General features: G+C 38.7%; 1 protein-coding gene across 2 annotated transcripts in view; it reads left to right on the top strand.

The window, feature by feature from the left end:
• The window catches only part of Ctnna2 (catenin alpha 2), a 1,128,304-nt gene that overhangs the window by 1,025,914 nt on the left and 85,088 nt on the right, over positions 1 to 17,302 (top strand). For both annotated transcript variants that reach the window (XM_051154752.1, XM_051154753.1), the window contains exon 12: positions 122 to 322. In XM_051154752.1, the coding sequence (XP_051010709.1) occupies positions 122 to 322 (201 nt within the window). The remainder of the gene's footprint in view (positions 1 to 121; positions 323 to 17,302) is intronic.

Raw genomic sequence — 17,302 nt, 5'->3', positions numbered from 1 at the left:
TATTATTGGCTATACAGCTATATCAGCAAGCTAAGCATTCATGGGAACTATTGAAATAGTTTTGGACTAGTCATTGTAAGTAGGAAAAGTTCATATAAATGTGTATGTGTCTTCTTCACAGAAAATCATATCTTGGAGGATGTGAATAAATGTGTGATTGCCCTTCAAGAGGGGGACGTGGATACACTGGATCGTACTGCTGGGGCCATTCGGGGCCGGGCCGCCCGTGTCATTCACATCATTAATGCAGAGATGGAGAACTATGAAGCTGGAGTATATACTGAGAAGGTTCTGGAAGCCACAAAATTACTTTCAGAAACAGGTAAGCATGGATGTTATATGATTCAAATGTGACTGCTATGATTGATTTCTGTATCCAAACACAGTAGTTAGATTGTCCTTGATTGCTCTAGTTTGTATATATCATGGGAGGTATAGAAAAGGTGAATGTTCTTATTTCTGTAACAGGAAAACAAACAATTTTATTACTTTCCATGTATAGGTGTTACTCTGTGATCATCAAGTGTGATATTGTTTGATTCTCACAAGGATTTTAGGAAAGAGACAAAGAAAATTTGATTTTTCCAAATTACAGATGAGAGAGAGAGTAGAAGTTTGAACCTGCTAAGAGACAGGAACATGGTCTCAAAGCTGGAAAAAAAAGTTTGGAGGTTGGTTTCAGAGTGAAATTGTAATGCACAGCTTTGTCAATTTCTGCAGAGAATTGAACCAGGAAGAAGAACTTTGGATAACCAATGGGATTCATAGAGACTCTAGGAGGATGGATGTGTGATAGTAGAACAAAATCTTGTATTTATAAATGAGTTATAAAGGTCCAATACCTTATAAAATAGTTGAAACATATATGCATTATGTATCAAAAGGACTTTAAAATTGTATCAATATACAATAATCTAAGCCAATTAAAACCTTAACCCTATATCAATATACAGTAATCCATAACAATATAAAGCTCTATAGTTGAAGAGAAGAATCAATAACCTCTCCTCTTATTCTTATTATTCCTATATGATATTACTATATTCCTTTTTCTTCTTCTAATCTCCTTTTCCCTTACCTACTAAAGAAAGAAAGACAGAGAAAAGAAAAGGAAAGAGAGAAATTTCTGAGTCCAAACTCTTATATTAAGTTTCCTCTATGTAACCAACCGTTTTTTATTAATAAGCATCTATCATCCAATAGAACAACAAAAACTTACCCATTTCATCTTACTGGAATGTGATGTATTTCTCATAATTGTTTCCTGATGATTTGGGGGAATGGTACTCCTTTTGGTGGGACCATGAAAATTGGGAAAATGGTAAAGAAATCTAGCTGTAACACCTGTTTGCTCTCTAAATGCTGTGAAAACACAGGCTTATATGAAGTCTTGTTTGGAACAGTCTGAAAGACTGGACCAATTGGGATGAGCAGCTTTCTTTGAAGCTGTCCTGGAAGCAAGCTTTGATGAAATAACAGCTGATGCAGTCTGAAGCTGCATCAAGCAGGATCCTGGAATAAATGTGTTTCACCCTCTTGGAGGATGAGTCTTCTTGGGTCTGCTCTGGTCCTTTTGTTTTGTAAGCATATAAACTCTCACTAATAATATACAGTTCTGCAATTACATATGTATGGAATGTTCACTGTGCATAGATCAGTTAAAGATTATTCTCTGGGGGGCTGGAGATATAGCTCAATGGTTTAACTCTTCCAGAGGTCCTGAGTTCAATTCCCAGAAACCATGTGGTGGCTTACAACCATCTACACCAGGATCTGATGCTCTTTTTTGGCATAGAGGTATACATACACAGAGAACACTCATATACATTAAATAAGAAAATAAATACTAAAAAGGAATGTTATGCTCTGATCTTTGATTGAGCTGGTGAAAGACATCTAATTTTCTTTATGAGCTAGTTTTGACTGTATAACCAAACTGCAATATAAATATCCTTCCACGCCATATGAAAAGCTGGCATTTCATAATAAGTCTTGAGGACACTGTGGCCAACAAGATTTATTGGCTATGCATAAACATTTTAGTCTCAGCTAGTCTCAGAATTGTTCCCAAGTAGTGGGATTAGCAACAAAATTCACCTGCTTTGTTGTTCTGTATGTAGCCAAGATCTTTAGGAGGACTTCTCTACTCAAATCTGGTTTCTAATAGTTTGGATTGTATACAAAGCTTTTCTTCTCCTGTGGAAAGAAATGCAAAATATCCTCCCCAACACAACATATTTCATTTTTTCATTTCTGAGGTTATCACATATATATATGCTGATCTAATTCATCAGTCCCTTCTAAATTCCAGTGCTTTTTAACAGCTGTGCTACCTGACTCACTGACTTTTAAAAATTCTTAAGTCAACAAAGCCCCATTTAATTGATCTCTGTGATATTCTTTATCCTCTTTCTGTTCCATGCTCACCTCTTTTAAATTCTTGTTAGGTCTCTCTATTGTTACTTGACCTGTGGGATTATAAATTTTACCTGTAACATTTTCTATGCCACAATGTAAAAATCCTCTGTTATATTCCAGTCAATGCTCATGCTAAACGCCATCAATCCCAATCTGCAAAGGCACCTCTGAGACAGTAACCATCTCTAATAAACATGCAATCTGCGAATCATCTTTTTCGTAAATCAAGGCAGGAGGACATTGGAATTCTGAATGTGCATCAATAGTATTATGTATCAACATGTCTATATATCATAGTTTTCCATAGTCTGCCAAATTGTACACATTGTTTATTGTGTGATTTTGCCATAGGGTAGCATCAATATGTACAATATGGATTTGTAATTCAATATATTAGCCTCTTTATGGTTTGTCACTCTAATTCCTCAAGCCTTTGTGGGTTTTTCCACATCCAGAATAACCTCTTTTGATGTTATTTTATGTTCCAGATTGGATTCTTCTGAAAGTTCCCTATTTTGATTTAAAGATACTTTAAACTTCTGTTCTATGGTCCTTAATCTAGCATCTAATTTTAAGTCTGTTCTTTCTCCAAGTCTGCTTTATTCTGATCTCTCTCCTAAACAGGACATAGTCATGCAAAAAAAATGATGCTGATGAGCAAAACAAAGTTTTACAGAATCCAGATGCATGATTGCATTGTGTATTTCTCAATTTTTATGACAGAAAATATAGTCATAACAATAAAAACATATTTATATTATGTTACATACATATATAAAATATATACATGTATATATTATAATATATAATATCACATATGATATAATAATATAATATAATAATAATTTTTATTATTTAATTTTTAAATCTCCAACTTTCTCCCTAAAGACTTCACTTTCCTATTTTCAAGCCAAATATATCTTTATATGATTTTACTTTGTTTGTTTGTTAGTTTGTTTTTTGTTTTTGTTTTTTGATATGGGGTTCTCTGTGTAGCCTTGGCTGTCCTAGGCTCACTTTGTAGACAAGGCTGGCCTCGAACTCACAGAGATCCACTGCCTCTGCCTCCCAAATGTTGGGATTAAAGGCGTGCGCCACGATGCCCAGCCTTGTTTTGTTTTTTTTTTTGTTTTTTTGTTTTTTTTTTTTTTATTAATTTATTCTTGTTACATCTCAATGTTTATCCCATCCCTTGTATCCTCCCATTCCTCCCCCCCCCCATTTTCCCATTATTCCCCTCCCTATGACTGTTCCTGTTTTTTAAAAGACAAGGTTTCTCTGGGTAGCCTCACCTTTCCTGGACTTGCTTTGTAGATCAGGCCAGCCTTGAACTCAGAGATCAACCTACCTCTGTCTCCCCAAGTGATAGGATTACAAGCATATACCACCACACCCCGTTTACCTATGATTTTTTTTTTAAACCAGATTTTTTCCTTTTATTGTTTTCCAAACTCAATACCTTATCAGCTGAGACACTTTGGGCTTCTCAGTTTGCATCTTCCACTGCCAGTAACCATGTCTCACCTATTCAGATAGCACAGAGATCCTGGTTCTACCTTCTATGGGCCCTGGCCAGGCCTTTCTAACCCAATGGGCTTCTGTGCAGCTTTAGGCTCTCATTTGCATGGAGCTGAACTGGGCGGCTGTTTTCCCAGCTCACTTTTAACTGTGCTGCCCTTGAAAGAAATGGAAGCTCCTGTGCCCTCAGCCTCTGGTCTGAGAGCAACTGCAAGGCAGCCCCTGCACCAGGGCTTGGCCCTCTGCTATGGTGTACCTTTAAAGGACCTTGCCTGGCTTTCTGGTCTTGTTCCTATGTCCTGAACTCCTAGATTAATGCCTCAATCTGTGTTTAAGCCTGGAATTTTAGGTAAGATTGATTATGGGCCTACTGCTACAGGTGCCATCTGTAGTAGGGTGTGTGTCTTTCCTCCTGGCCCCAAACTCCCAGAATAATGACTCAGACCCAAAATATACTTGCAAATACCTAGGCCATAAAGCTAGGCTCTTCTCAGACTAGCTCTGAACATGAAATGACTCATTTATACTAATCTACACCTTTCCATGTGGCTGGTTACCTCTTTTCAGGTACCATATGTCTGTCCTCACATCTTCCAGGGCAACTCCCCTCTGCCTGGCTTTGTCCTAGAATTCTCTCTGCCCTCTGGATGTCCCATTTATGTTCTACCCTTTCCTATAGTCCATAGTTTTTCTAATTGAGAGGTGATGCAATATACAAGATAGTCTGTCTACATACTGAAAATGAAAAATCATAGTCATATGTATCAATACTTATTGGCTATGGGTTAGCATTGTTTTCATTCAAAAAGACTTGCCCCTTGAATGTATTAGAGCAATACAAAGCAAGCTGGATATACAGTGTTTTTCATTTAATTTAAAGAAGCAGAAGGAGATATGATTCGGCAACTAATAGTACCTCATGCTCTTCCAGAGAAACCAGGTTGCCAGCACTCAGGTTCATGTTGGATGGGACACAGTGGATATAACTATAGCTCCAGATGTTCTGAAACCTTCTTCTGGATCCCATAAATGCACACTTGTACACACACACACACACACACACACACACACACACACACACACAGAGAGAGAGAGAGAGAGAGAGAGAGAGAGAGAGAGAGAGAGAATATTGAAAGAAATTAGAACCAGACATTTATTCTGTAATTTAAAGATTTTTTTTTAACCTGTAGAAAGAAACTATTTATTTCATTGTGGTGTAGTTCCCTTCTGCTGGTTCCTCAGCTCAATCACTATGTAAGACTCAACTTATCTGTGACTTATCTCACACGTAACAGCAGCACTCCTTTGATGCTGGACCCTACTTAGAGTATCAAAGAAGAACATAGAGACAGGAATCGACAGCTCATGACTGGTTAAAACAGTTGAATCAAATGAAAGATATGGACATGTTCCTGATTTATTTGTGACTTTGTGCCTGAAGAAAAATAATACAGCTGTTATTCCAAATTCATATTGTTTTTCATAGTCTCTTTGGCTACTTTAATATCAGAAAAGGAATCTAGGTGTGGTGGCACAGGCATTTAATCACAGTACTTGGATGGCAGAGGCAAGTAGGTCTTGGAATATGAGAGTGGCCTGGTCTATAGAGCTACTTCCAGGACCTGCAAGGCTACATGGAAAAATCTCTGTCTCGGTAAAACAAAACAAACAAAACGGAGCAACAACAACAGCAACAACAAAAGTAGTCCTCAATAGGTCACAATTTACTTAAAAGCCAGGACAATTATGTAGTTTTGGTGGAAATTTTAATATTAACCTCTCAAAGTCGAGAAATATAAATAACTTTCTGGTTGATTTCTTGCTTGAAAAGCTAATCAATGAAACAGCCATCCTTTTGTAGGTTGTGGTTTCTGAGATACTGGGATTATTTACTCATTGCCAAACCATCTGAAATTCTCATCCTGGCCTTTCCATGAATTCATTGAACATTCTAAAGACTTAGATACAGGATCTAACAGCTTTGTTACTTTTCTTATTGCTCTTTTAAAAATATCAGAAAGAAACTTAATGGAGAAAGTTAATTTTGGCTCACAGTTTGAGAAAACAGTCCATTGCAGTCAGTAGGTGTCTCTTTTATTAGTTTGAAAAGGTTTTCTTTTGTGATATTGTTGAAGAACTGCTCTCTGTCACTGACTTGCGACACCTCTCTCTCATATTTGCCTATAATTTAAAGGTGTTTCCTCCCATGGTATCCCACCTTTCCTGTGTGTCTCTTTTCTGTTTGTAATTACTTTTCATATATCTTGCTTATTTAATATAGATGCTTTTTATTTTGAGTTGTGATAATTTATCTTCTGTTTGATTTATTCTACTTGTAAGGATTTCCTTTGGGTTTTCTTGTTACATAATTTGGTTTTCCCATTTGATCTTCACTTCAGCTTAAGTCTTCTTTAATGATTCTTTCTCCTGATTGTATTCTGTTTTCAAGTCCTAGATTGTCTTATTGTTTTCCATAAGCCTTATATTTGTGTTTTCTTCAGGTGTTTATTCTCCTTAAGCTCTTTCTCTTTAATTTCTTTTTTTAAAATTCTTTTAAAAATTTTATTAATTTCTTTATATTACATCTCAATTGTTATCCCATCCCTTGTATCCTCCCATTCCTCCCTCCCTCCCATTTTCCCCTTACTCCCCTCCCCTATGACTGTGACTGAGGGGGACCTCCTCCCCCTGTATATGCTCATGGGGTATCAAGTCTCTTCTTGGTAGCCTGCTATCCTTCCTCTGAGTGCCACCAGGCCTCCCCATCCAGGGGACATGGTCAAACATGGGGCATGAGAGTTTGTGTGAAAATCAGTCCCCACTCTCCACTCAGTTGTGGAGAATGTCCTGTCCATTGGCTAGATCTGGGTAGGGGTTCAAAGTTAACTGCATGTATTATCCTTGGCTGGCTCCATAGTTTGAGCAGGACCCCTGGGTCCAGATCTGCCCATCATAATGTTCTTCTTGTAGGTTTCTAGGACCCTCTGGATCCTTCTATTTCTTCATTCTCCCATGCTTCTCTCACCTAGAGTCCTAATAGGATATCCTCCCCTCTGTCCCACTAAGGGAGTAGAGTGGCCATCAGACCCCCTCCGCCTGACCTGCTTCAGTCCCCAGAGAGCTCTGGTGCCATAAGAGGACCCAGAAGGCTCTGGACACTTTGGCATGACCCAATGGACATTCTGAAACCCAGGACAGGGGAGCTTGGAGTCATTGGTTGTGAGAGACCCAAACTACAGGGCTGGCCTCCTGCCATCCAGACCAGTGAAGCATCAGAGCTTCCAGCCTAGGGAAATCGTGAGAAAATGGATGAATCTATCCCCAGACTTCCTCCACCTAACTCCAGAAGCTACTTCCCAAAACCAGAGACGGCTAGATGACTAAAAGACAATGTAAAATCTCTTTAATTTCATAGAGCTGTCTCTGTTTTTTTCTTAAGTTCTTGAATTTTTTGATGAAGTTTATAATGGTTCTTCAAAATTTGTGTCCTAGAGATCATCTATGTGCTTCTCACTGGCACACATTTCTATAAGACTGGTAAGTTTTGGAGATAATATTTTGGCTTGATATTTCATATTGTTGGTATTCTTGTGGTGACATCTGGCATTTTTGTGAGTCTTAAGTATGATATGGACAGAGTACATTGGGGCTAGAGAGAGGATATAAGGGTGTGTACAGAGATTGGAAAGGGCTTTAGTGGAACGGAGTCGGGTGGACAGGGCGTACTGGGCTGGGGTGTAGGTTGTGCCTCCTGATCCGATCATGTAAAGTGGGCATAAATATGGTTGATTGGGAAGCTTGGGTGTGGTGTGCAAGGGGGCCTAAGGATTGAGGGTTATGCAGGGAGAATTCTGGAAGAAGCCTAATGGTAGGTTGCAATGCAGCTAGACAGTGTGCCAAACTAGACCAAATCACAGGATGTGGAGCCAAGCTTAGATCTCTTCGGTTAGAGAGAAAGTATGACTAACAGGGTCAGGGAGACTTTCCAAGGCAGACCCTGGAGATGGACATGAATGATCTGGCTTGAAGGAGACATTGGATAGTGCACAGGAGGTATCTGTAGGTCACAGCAGTACAGTAAGGTCCTGGTGGAAGCCAGTCTTACTTTTTAAAAAGTTCTCTGAGAATAACATATTCTGTGTTTTAATTATACCTACCACCCAAGTCTTCCTAGATCTATAGACATTTATCTATCCAACTTTGTGTCAAAGTAAAAACAAACAACAACAACAGCATAAAGTCCAGCAAGACCAATTTCTGCTGCCCAAAAGTGGTCTTCCAGTGGACCATGGTCTATTTACTTTAAGCTACACTTTTAAAGCAAATTGCCTCTCTCTCTCTTCCAGCAGCTAACACTTACTATAGCTTCACAACCAAGTTCGGTACTTCATGTCTATCTGCTCTCTCCATCTTGAGACTCAGTCTGGCTTGGCTTTGCACATGTTGTCATAGCTGCTGAGAGTCCATGTATGCAGGTGCCCAGTTGTGTCTAGAAGATAACGGTCCTAAGAGCTTTTACTCCCTGTGGCTCTTGCATACTCTTTCTGCCCCCCTCAACTTTTGGTGAATGTTTTGTTTATATTTGGACACTTTTCTGTATGAGATTATCAGAGTTTGTCCTTTTTTAAAAATTTAATTAACTTATTCAGATTACAACTCAATTGCTCTCGCATCATTTGTGTCCTCCCAGTCCTCCCTCCCTCCTCCCTTCACCCTATTCCCCTCCTCTAGGTCTATGACCGAAGGGGACCTCCTCTCCCACTACATGGTCATAGACTATCAAGTCTTATCTTGGTATCCTGCTTATTCTTTCTTTGAGTGGTTAAGGCACATTTTACTTTATGGTAAGGTGATACTGAGGGGAAATAAGGTGAATAAAAGAAAGAAAGGTGATATCAACAGGAAAAAAGCAGGGAGAGCTCCCAGGTTGGGGAGATGGCTATCAATAGAGTGCCACTAACCATTTAGAGTTGCACTTTCATTCTTGCCACCCATGTAAAAAATTCAGGTGCAGCAGAGCATGTTTGGAATCGCAGCTCCACAGAAGTGGAGACAGGTGGATCACTTAGTGGCTAGCCTAACTAGTCTAACTGGTGACCCTGGGACTTACTTGGAAGTCAGCATAGGCTAACATGTGAGATCCAGTTTCAATTAGAGATGCCATTTCAGCATGAAAAGATATAGTGATTAAGGAAGGCACCTAACATCAACTTCTGGCCATCACACACATTGTACAAGCACACAAATACATGCATGTGAATTCACAGATACATACATGTACACAGACACAGATAGACAGACACAGACTCAGACACACACACACACACACACACACACACACACAGAGAGAGAGAGAGAGAGAGAGAGAGAGAGAGAGAGAGAGAATCTAAGTTGTCAAGTATATTTTATGCTTTTCTTGTGTCTTGACACATTTATCGGTGCTGGTGGCTGGGATTCTATATTTTGTGTATTTTTTTTTTTTTTTTTTTTTTTTTTTTTTTTTTTTTTTTAGATTCATGGCCCTTAGTTAGAAGGCCTTATGCGACAGATATGTTTTGCCCTGAACAAATAAATATGTCTTTGGGATTGGTGGCAGAATTATCCGTGCACTGTAGAACAGGATTTCTGACAGTCACACTCTAGATGCTTGGAGCATCTCCTCCCCCCACCACCCCAAATTCTGATAGCCGAAAATGTCTGTAGACATTGGCAGGTATCCTAGAGTGGAGATTGATTAGAAAACAATATTAATTATAATACACGACTCCAAGGTAAAGAAGTATCCCCTAACAGGGACAAATATTAACAGGGTAAAATTGAAATCGGTCCCTGTAGGCACAGGGTCTGAGGAGTGTTGCAGCATGGGGTCTGTGAGAAAGATTTTGTAAAAGGAAAGAGTTTTCAGAAGTCCTTTGCCAAACTAGACATGGCTGGAAGAAATGTTCACAAGTGTGGGGACCAGTCCACTTACACATAGGAATGTACACAGGGCACTTGGCTGTAGGGAGACTCCCACTGTGTTGCCTGACTGCCTTCTCTAAGTGGCTAGGAAATTGAGAGGTACTCTAAGAGGGACAGAGCTATCTGCAGTTTATTTTTCACAAATTATTTCCCTTCCTATCAGTGCCATTGGTTTCGCTTAAAAGTAATTCTCTATTGTTTGGACACAGAGTTAAATTTAAGAAATTAATTTTGTGGATTACTAGTATGGTAAAATCGTAGGGCCCCATTACTTTGAAAATTTACCTATTTCTGATTAAACTGATCTGGGTTGATGAAAACACAATAAAACAGATCTGCAGCAGGCCCATTAAATACTTACATGGCATATTTCCTGGGCCAGTCAATAAAATACAAATTAAAACAAATTGCCAAGAGCTTGGTAGTGAGTGTACGCTTGAACGGACTTATCTTCTGACTTCTCATTTCCAAAGGTAGGCTGCTGCAGGAGGCACAGGAGCCAGATGTGGCCACAGTCCTGGCATATTTAGTTATAGGTAGAGTAGCTCCTTCCACACTGATCAACCTATATTAAAATGTCATGTTTGTAAAATTGGTAGCTGATGGGAACATCTAGGGAATGCATATATGACAGGATTAAGAGGGTTGATAGAGCATTGGGAGTCCTCCAAATGTTTCTTATTCAGAAAGGGGTATGAGAGACAGTGTGTGTGTGTGTGTGTGTGTGTGTGTGTGTGTGTGTGTGAGAGAGAGAGAGAGAGAGAGAGAGAGAGAGAGAGAGAGAGAGAGAGAGAGAGAGAGAGAGAGAGAGAGACAGAGACAGACAGAGACAGACAGAGACAGACAGAAAGAAAGAGACAGAGACACAGAGAGAGAGACAGACACACACACACACACACACACACACACACACACACACACACACACAGAGAGAGAGAGAGAGAGAGAGAGAGAGAGAGAGAGAGAGAGAGAGAGAGAGAGATAGTGCGACAGAGACAGAGAGAGACCAAAGAAAGAGACAGAAAGACAGAGAGACAAAAGAAACAGAAAGACAGAGAAGTCATTGATTGACTGATTGACTCAGAAAGAGATTATTTTTTTAATTTAAGGATCCAACCCATGGCCTTGTACACAGTGACTAGTGCTGTATGTCTGATACATTTCTCTCTCTCCAATCCCCACAGACAGTTAATGATCATTATATCTTATTAATCACATTGGATGAGGAGATTAAATTCTATTATTGTGGATAATATGTATGATAGAGTAATGGTATAATACAATGCCATGCCTTATAACCTAAATTTTAAAAGTAGAAGGAGGAGGAAGAAGAGGAGGAGGAGGAAGGGGCAAGAGAGGTGAAGTGAATATGCTCAAAATATATTTTTGTGAATGTATGTAAAAGCTATGATACCCAATATTATATATTATTAATATATACTTAAAGATACAAAAATGTAAGATTTTAAACATGATTTTATATATTTTTCTTAGAAAATATAAAAGGACCAGAAAATAGAACCCAAACTAGAAAACTATATTGAAGTATCCATTCCTTTGGACCAGTTAATGCAGTAGAGTAAATTCAGTGTGGGCCTCATAAAAATGAAAGCAGTTAATCCTCCTGGGATGGAGTTGCTTGTGTCACCTAATATTTCATTTTTGGGCATGGTCAATGTTACAACACTTGGAATAAGTACAGTGTTGTCCATGCCTTCTGAGTGAGTTTAGCCACCATGAATAATCTCTGATAAATCTTCTGTTTAAACCTTCTGTCCTTTTTTGGATGGGAGCCTTATTAGTCTCTCAGCAAAACACATCCACACATCTCCCACTATTGTCCCTGTAATGTTCTGCATTTCCTCCTCCTCCTCCTCAACATCTGTGTATTAAGCATATTCTTCATTATCTAACTCTAGTCCCAGCTGGATATAACAAATAACTTTATCAGTGCCCTCACGTTAAATATGTGCTCTTCATGGTACAGGATGCACTTAGATGGTATTCATTTTAGAGAGGCAGTTCCTATGTATATCCCTTGCTTGCTATGGGATTATCACATAATTACTAGTATATATCCATCTACCTATGTATCATCTATCTATCTATCTATCTATCTATCTATCTATCTATCTATGTATCTATCATCTTTATATATATATCTTCTATCATATGTCTCTCTATATGAATGTAAATAGGCATACAAATGTGCAATATATATATATATATATAATTATTAGGATGTTGAACTTCTTTGGTGTAGAGGACAATATGTCTACCAGCATCTTTAGAATCACAGCTTCAAATTTCTAGATCTAGATTTTGTTTTCTTTCACTTCTAGATATTAATGGGGAATAATCTTGTTCTTTTTAGACACATTTAATGGGATTATGTTTTATGATTGGATAGATGTGGGTAACCTGCCTTCTCCTTGTAGTTGGATTTTACCAGGAAGAACACATAAGGAAGTGAATTTCAGAGGAAGTTGGTGGGGCTAGCTTATTGGAAAGACAGAAATAGTAGATAAGACCATTAAACTATGTCAATTCTCCATAGGTCACCTTGAAATTAGGTTATGAAAGTAATGGGTTTCAACAGAAGCTATTATGGCCAAGATTGCTCAGCCTAGAGATCCTAATATATTTTAAATGTATTTTAATATAACACTGACTACTAATGTAAAGCATTTTATACCCTCATGAAAGGTCAAAATTGCCATGATATGGAATAAATGTGTTACATGTAGGTAGTGGTAGTATTTGTGATGGTAAGAAGTCAGAAATATAGAACTAAAAAGGAAGTTTAATCATTTGATAATCCTTAAAGTGGTAATGTGTGGTTTGTCTTTCTCCCTTTGCCATATGAACAATACCTTCAAGTTGTACACAGTGTGAAGATTTGACTAACAGGTGGTTTTGTTTTTGGCTTTTTCAAACATCTTTTGTGTATATATGTACACAGAATGCACACACCACAGAACAGTGATGTAGGCCACAAGACTACTTATAGGAGTTGGTGCCCTCTTTCCACCATGTGCATCCTGGAGTGTAATAGTTTCTGTCAACCTCACATCAACCTAGATATGCCTGGGAAGATGTAATGTCAATTGGGGAATTCCTTCCATCAGTTTGGCTTGTGGGCATGTTTGGGGGTCATTTTCTTGATAATTGATTCATGTTAAAGGGTCCACCCCATGGTACTATTCTTGGATAGATGGGCCTGGGGTACATAAAAAAGCTGAGCAAGCCAGGAGAAGCAAGCCAGTTAGAAGTATTCTTCAATAGTCTCAGTTTCAGTTCTTGCCTGCAGGTTCCTACCTTGAGCTCTTGCCTTGGCTTTCCTCAATGATGGACTGTAGAATGGAAGCTAAAACAAAGCCCTTTGTCCTTAAATTACCTTTGGACATAGTGTTTATTACAGTAACAGAAAATCAGAATAAACCATGGGGACTGAACTCAGGTTGTCGGGCTTGGTGGCAATGGCCTACTAAGCAACCTCACTGGTGTATGGTATTTTTAATCTAAAAATGCATATTTATTACATTATCTTCAAAATAAATACTGGAGTTAATATTTATAAATAAATAAATAAATAAATAAATAATTATATATGTGTGTGTGTGTATGTGTGGTGTCTGTCTGTGTAGGTGTGTGTCTGTATGTCTGAGTGTGTGTGTGTGTGTGTGTGTGTGTGTGTGTGTGTGTGTGTGTGTGTGTGTGTGAGTGTTCAGAAACTCAGAGAACCCCAAAAGAGGTATTTAGATCTTTTGGAACCAGAGTTACAGATAGTTGTGAGCCATCTTGTGGGTGCAGTGAACAAAGAATCTGGGTTCTTTGTAAGAGCAATAAATGCTGTTAACTGCTGTGACATCTCTCCTGACACTGAACACAGGATTTCTAATGCAGATTAAAAAAATTATATTACCAACAGCTCCCAGCATTCTATTCTCCCTTTCAAGACAGAATGTTGAAGACAGGCCACTTTTGTCTATAGAGAGAGAAGCTATACTGAAGGAGGGAGACCACATAATGATGAACCCATGAACTTATATAATAGTCTGTTTACAGAGACCAACTTCTCTTATTAAGCTGTGCAAAAATCTTTGACCTTCAACTTAAACAAATTCCCTTCATATGAGAAGCTTCCTTCATATGAGAAGATTCCTCCTTGTAGAAATCTCTAGCTTAGCCTTCAGTTATCCTTTAGAGAATTGGTTAATGTGTATCTCTTGGAAAAATGGAGTCCTATACCTCTGTCCAGATTATTTCACCATCTAGGAGAATGCTGTCAAGTTACTCTTTGAACCAGGTTACAGATAATTTTTGCCTAGAATATCCAGCTGTGCAATAACATGCAAATATTTTTCTCTATACTGGTTTGGTCATTAACTGCTATGATTTATGTTCTGCTGTGATTTATTTATATCCATCTCCATCAGAACCACCAGAAAAGACAACTGAAGAAGGCAAAGTACAGTATAGCTTTATAACAAGGTCCTGGCCATGGATGTGGAGATGGGGCAATGTGGATCAGGATGACTCACTCAGTTGTGCACTCCTGAGCTATGTATTCAATGCTGCCTGTATACACTTTATTGGAACTCACAGACTAAAGAAAGTACAAAAGATGAGATTTCATCTCTAGATCTGCATGAACCACAGTATGGACTTAGGACCCTGTGGCTGAAGCCATGTTGCTTTGTCACTTCAAGGGTATGCAGGACCAAGGTCTGGGGTGGTAGGTGTGAAGTAGAAGAGGGGCCAGAGAACGTTTTCAGGCACAATATTGGTAGGCAGGATGTATATATACTCATAAATTGAGGCAGTGATATGACACATCAGCCATTCTACCTCAAGAGGAAAGACACTATGGCTGTAACAGGTACTGGAGGGAGAAAAGGTGAAAATCGTACTAAGAGTCGTTCATTGGGAGGCAATGCGTAATGTATTGCTGGAGACTGTGATAAGTAATTTTGAGTCAGAAAGCTGGAAAGCTGGAAAGCTGGAATTGTACCTGGGGGGCCTGAGATAGCTCATGTGCATAGGAGCCAAGGTAATGCTATTTGTTATGGTCAACTGACAGCCCCTTCTGGTTTGCCTTTCTGTTTTGCTTACCTTCTTATGACACACATGTCCTCCTTGTCTCTCTTTTAACCCTCTAATCACATCATCCAATTCCACTTCTGCTTAACCCTGTAGAATCAATCACTTATTAGGCTCTTTTATAGTGCCTGGCATTCAAACTCTTTATTCACTCATTTGTTTATTTTTGTATCAAAGCATATTCTTGTTTTTCCTGTTTCCTCATCATCCGTTGCACATATTCCTGCCTGTGCATGTATTAGTTTTAATCAAATTTTAACCCCTTGTGATCTAAAACCATCTGTTCATTTCCTGTAGGTTTGATGGGAGTTGAATCTCAAAATTGATTATTGATTTAAATGAATAGCATAGTAATATGATGCTGGCTTTCAGAGAGTTTTATCTTTTCTTTTAAAATTATGCATTTAACAGTCAAAATCGGAATCTTTAAAATCATGTGTAAGAAATTCTCAGCAAATGTTTCACTGCATCTTAATGCAATATAAGTATTTAAACCTCACAGAGGCCAAATTAAACTGTGTTTATCAAGCTAGGTTTTGACGAACACTGTAAGCTAAATAAGGCTTCGCATTCAACTCTTTATCCATTCCTCAAGGTTCAGAATTAAATGTGCCATCCTTCCTCCTGGAGTTATAAACCATTTGTGATTATTTTTGAAATGCTTATTTTAAACTATACGAAAACCTTCCAAGCAAGCACTTTCTTTCCTTGGGGACAGGAATTTGTGTCTAGACAAGAGCAGATGGATGCGCCCCGATTCTCTCAGGGTAGTCATCGTGAATAGAATTTAGAATTACTTTGTGTGTGTGGTTTCCTTCTTCTAGGCAGTCCTTTTTCATCTTTTATCAAACAATTCAGCTCATGGGTTATGTATGTCCTTCTGTAACTCGGATTTGGTTTCGATGTTTGAAATGTACATAATAATTTTCTAAACATGAATGTATGAAAATGGCAGCCTTTAGGAACTCCCACTGAGAGAACGGATGACTGACACTGATGAAAAAGCCCAAGGAGAACTGGATGGAAGGAGGACTGGCTTGGCTGGTGATTGAGGATATCTGGAAAGGTAGAAAGAGTCAATGAATATTCATGATGGAATAGGAATAGACTCAACTGGACCACTTTTGCCCATGCTCCTGAAATATGATACTAGGTGGAGAGAGAGAGAGAGAGAGAGAGAGAGAGAGAGAGAGAGAGAGAGAGAGAGAGAGAGAGAGAGAGAGAGAGAGAGAGAGAGAGAGAGAGAGAGAGAGAGAGACAGAGAGAGAGAGAGACAGAGAGAGAGAGAGACAGAGACAGAGACAGAGACAGAGACAGAGACAGAGAGACAGAGACAGAGACAGAGACAGAGAGACAGAGACAGAGACTGGCTGTAGTCCAGCTAGGCTACCATTAGTATGAACAGAGTAAACCTGTTATTACACATATGTATGTATGTATTTATGTATGTATGTATGTATGTATGTATGTATGTATGTATGTATATTTCAAGAGATATATCACTGTGTAGCTTTGTCTGGCCTAAACTTCTTCTATATTACCTATGACTAGGTTGGCCTTGAACTCAGACATTCACCTGCCTCTGTTGCTGGAGTGCTGGTATTCAAGTTTTGTGCCACACTTAGGAGTGAAGTATTCAATGTAGACAACGTGCTTCCATTTTGTTTCCGCACTGCCTCTACCATTTGTTTAAAAAGCATTTAAAAATAATCAAAATTTGAATTCTATCACTTAAAATATAGCATGTAATTGAAGTGGTATAAGTTGGAGATAGGAGGGAAATAATTTCATAAGAGTCTCAGAATGGGCAAAACTTCTTGGAAATGTTATTTTATTTGAGCTGAAAGACCTGTTTGAATCCTTTTATGTTTTGGAAGCTACCATCTTTTTTTTTTTAAGTAAATAATGAGAGGTCTTTTCTCTCATGGATCTGTTGAAGTCATAACCAAAAACAGTATTTAGAATTTTCCTTGACAACCAAGATAAGAAGGAAAGCTCAGAGGGAAAGTTTTGATGATGTTTGGAGGTAGATTTATAGGAAACTCCTTATTAAAAATGAGTTTCCACAGGATAACACAGGTTCAGGGGAAGAGCGTAAGTAACATCAGTGAGGCAGCTTAATTTTCAAGATAAACTATGCCAACCCCCAATTTTCAGACCCCTCACTGGGGTTCTCATTCCAGTTCTTGTCACCGCTGTCCACTAAGGCTCCTTTGTGGTGGCAAATCCTTGCAGATTGACCTTCAGCTCCCATGCACAGGGTGCGGAACATATAAACTTTGTACCAGTAGATGATAAGGCG

The sequence above is a fragment of the Acomys russatus genome, chromosome 13 (assembly GCF_903995435.1).
Source record: "Acomys russatus chromosome 13, mAcoRus1.1, whole genome shotgun sequence".
In the NCBI taxonomy this organism is placed as follows: domain Eukaryota; kingdom Metazoa; phylum Chordata; class Mammalia; order Rodentia; family Muridae; genus Acomys; species Acomys russatus.
The sequence above is the reverse complement of the archived record's forward strand: the minus strand, read 5'-3'. Positions and strand labels throughout refer to the sequence as shown.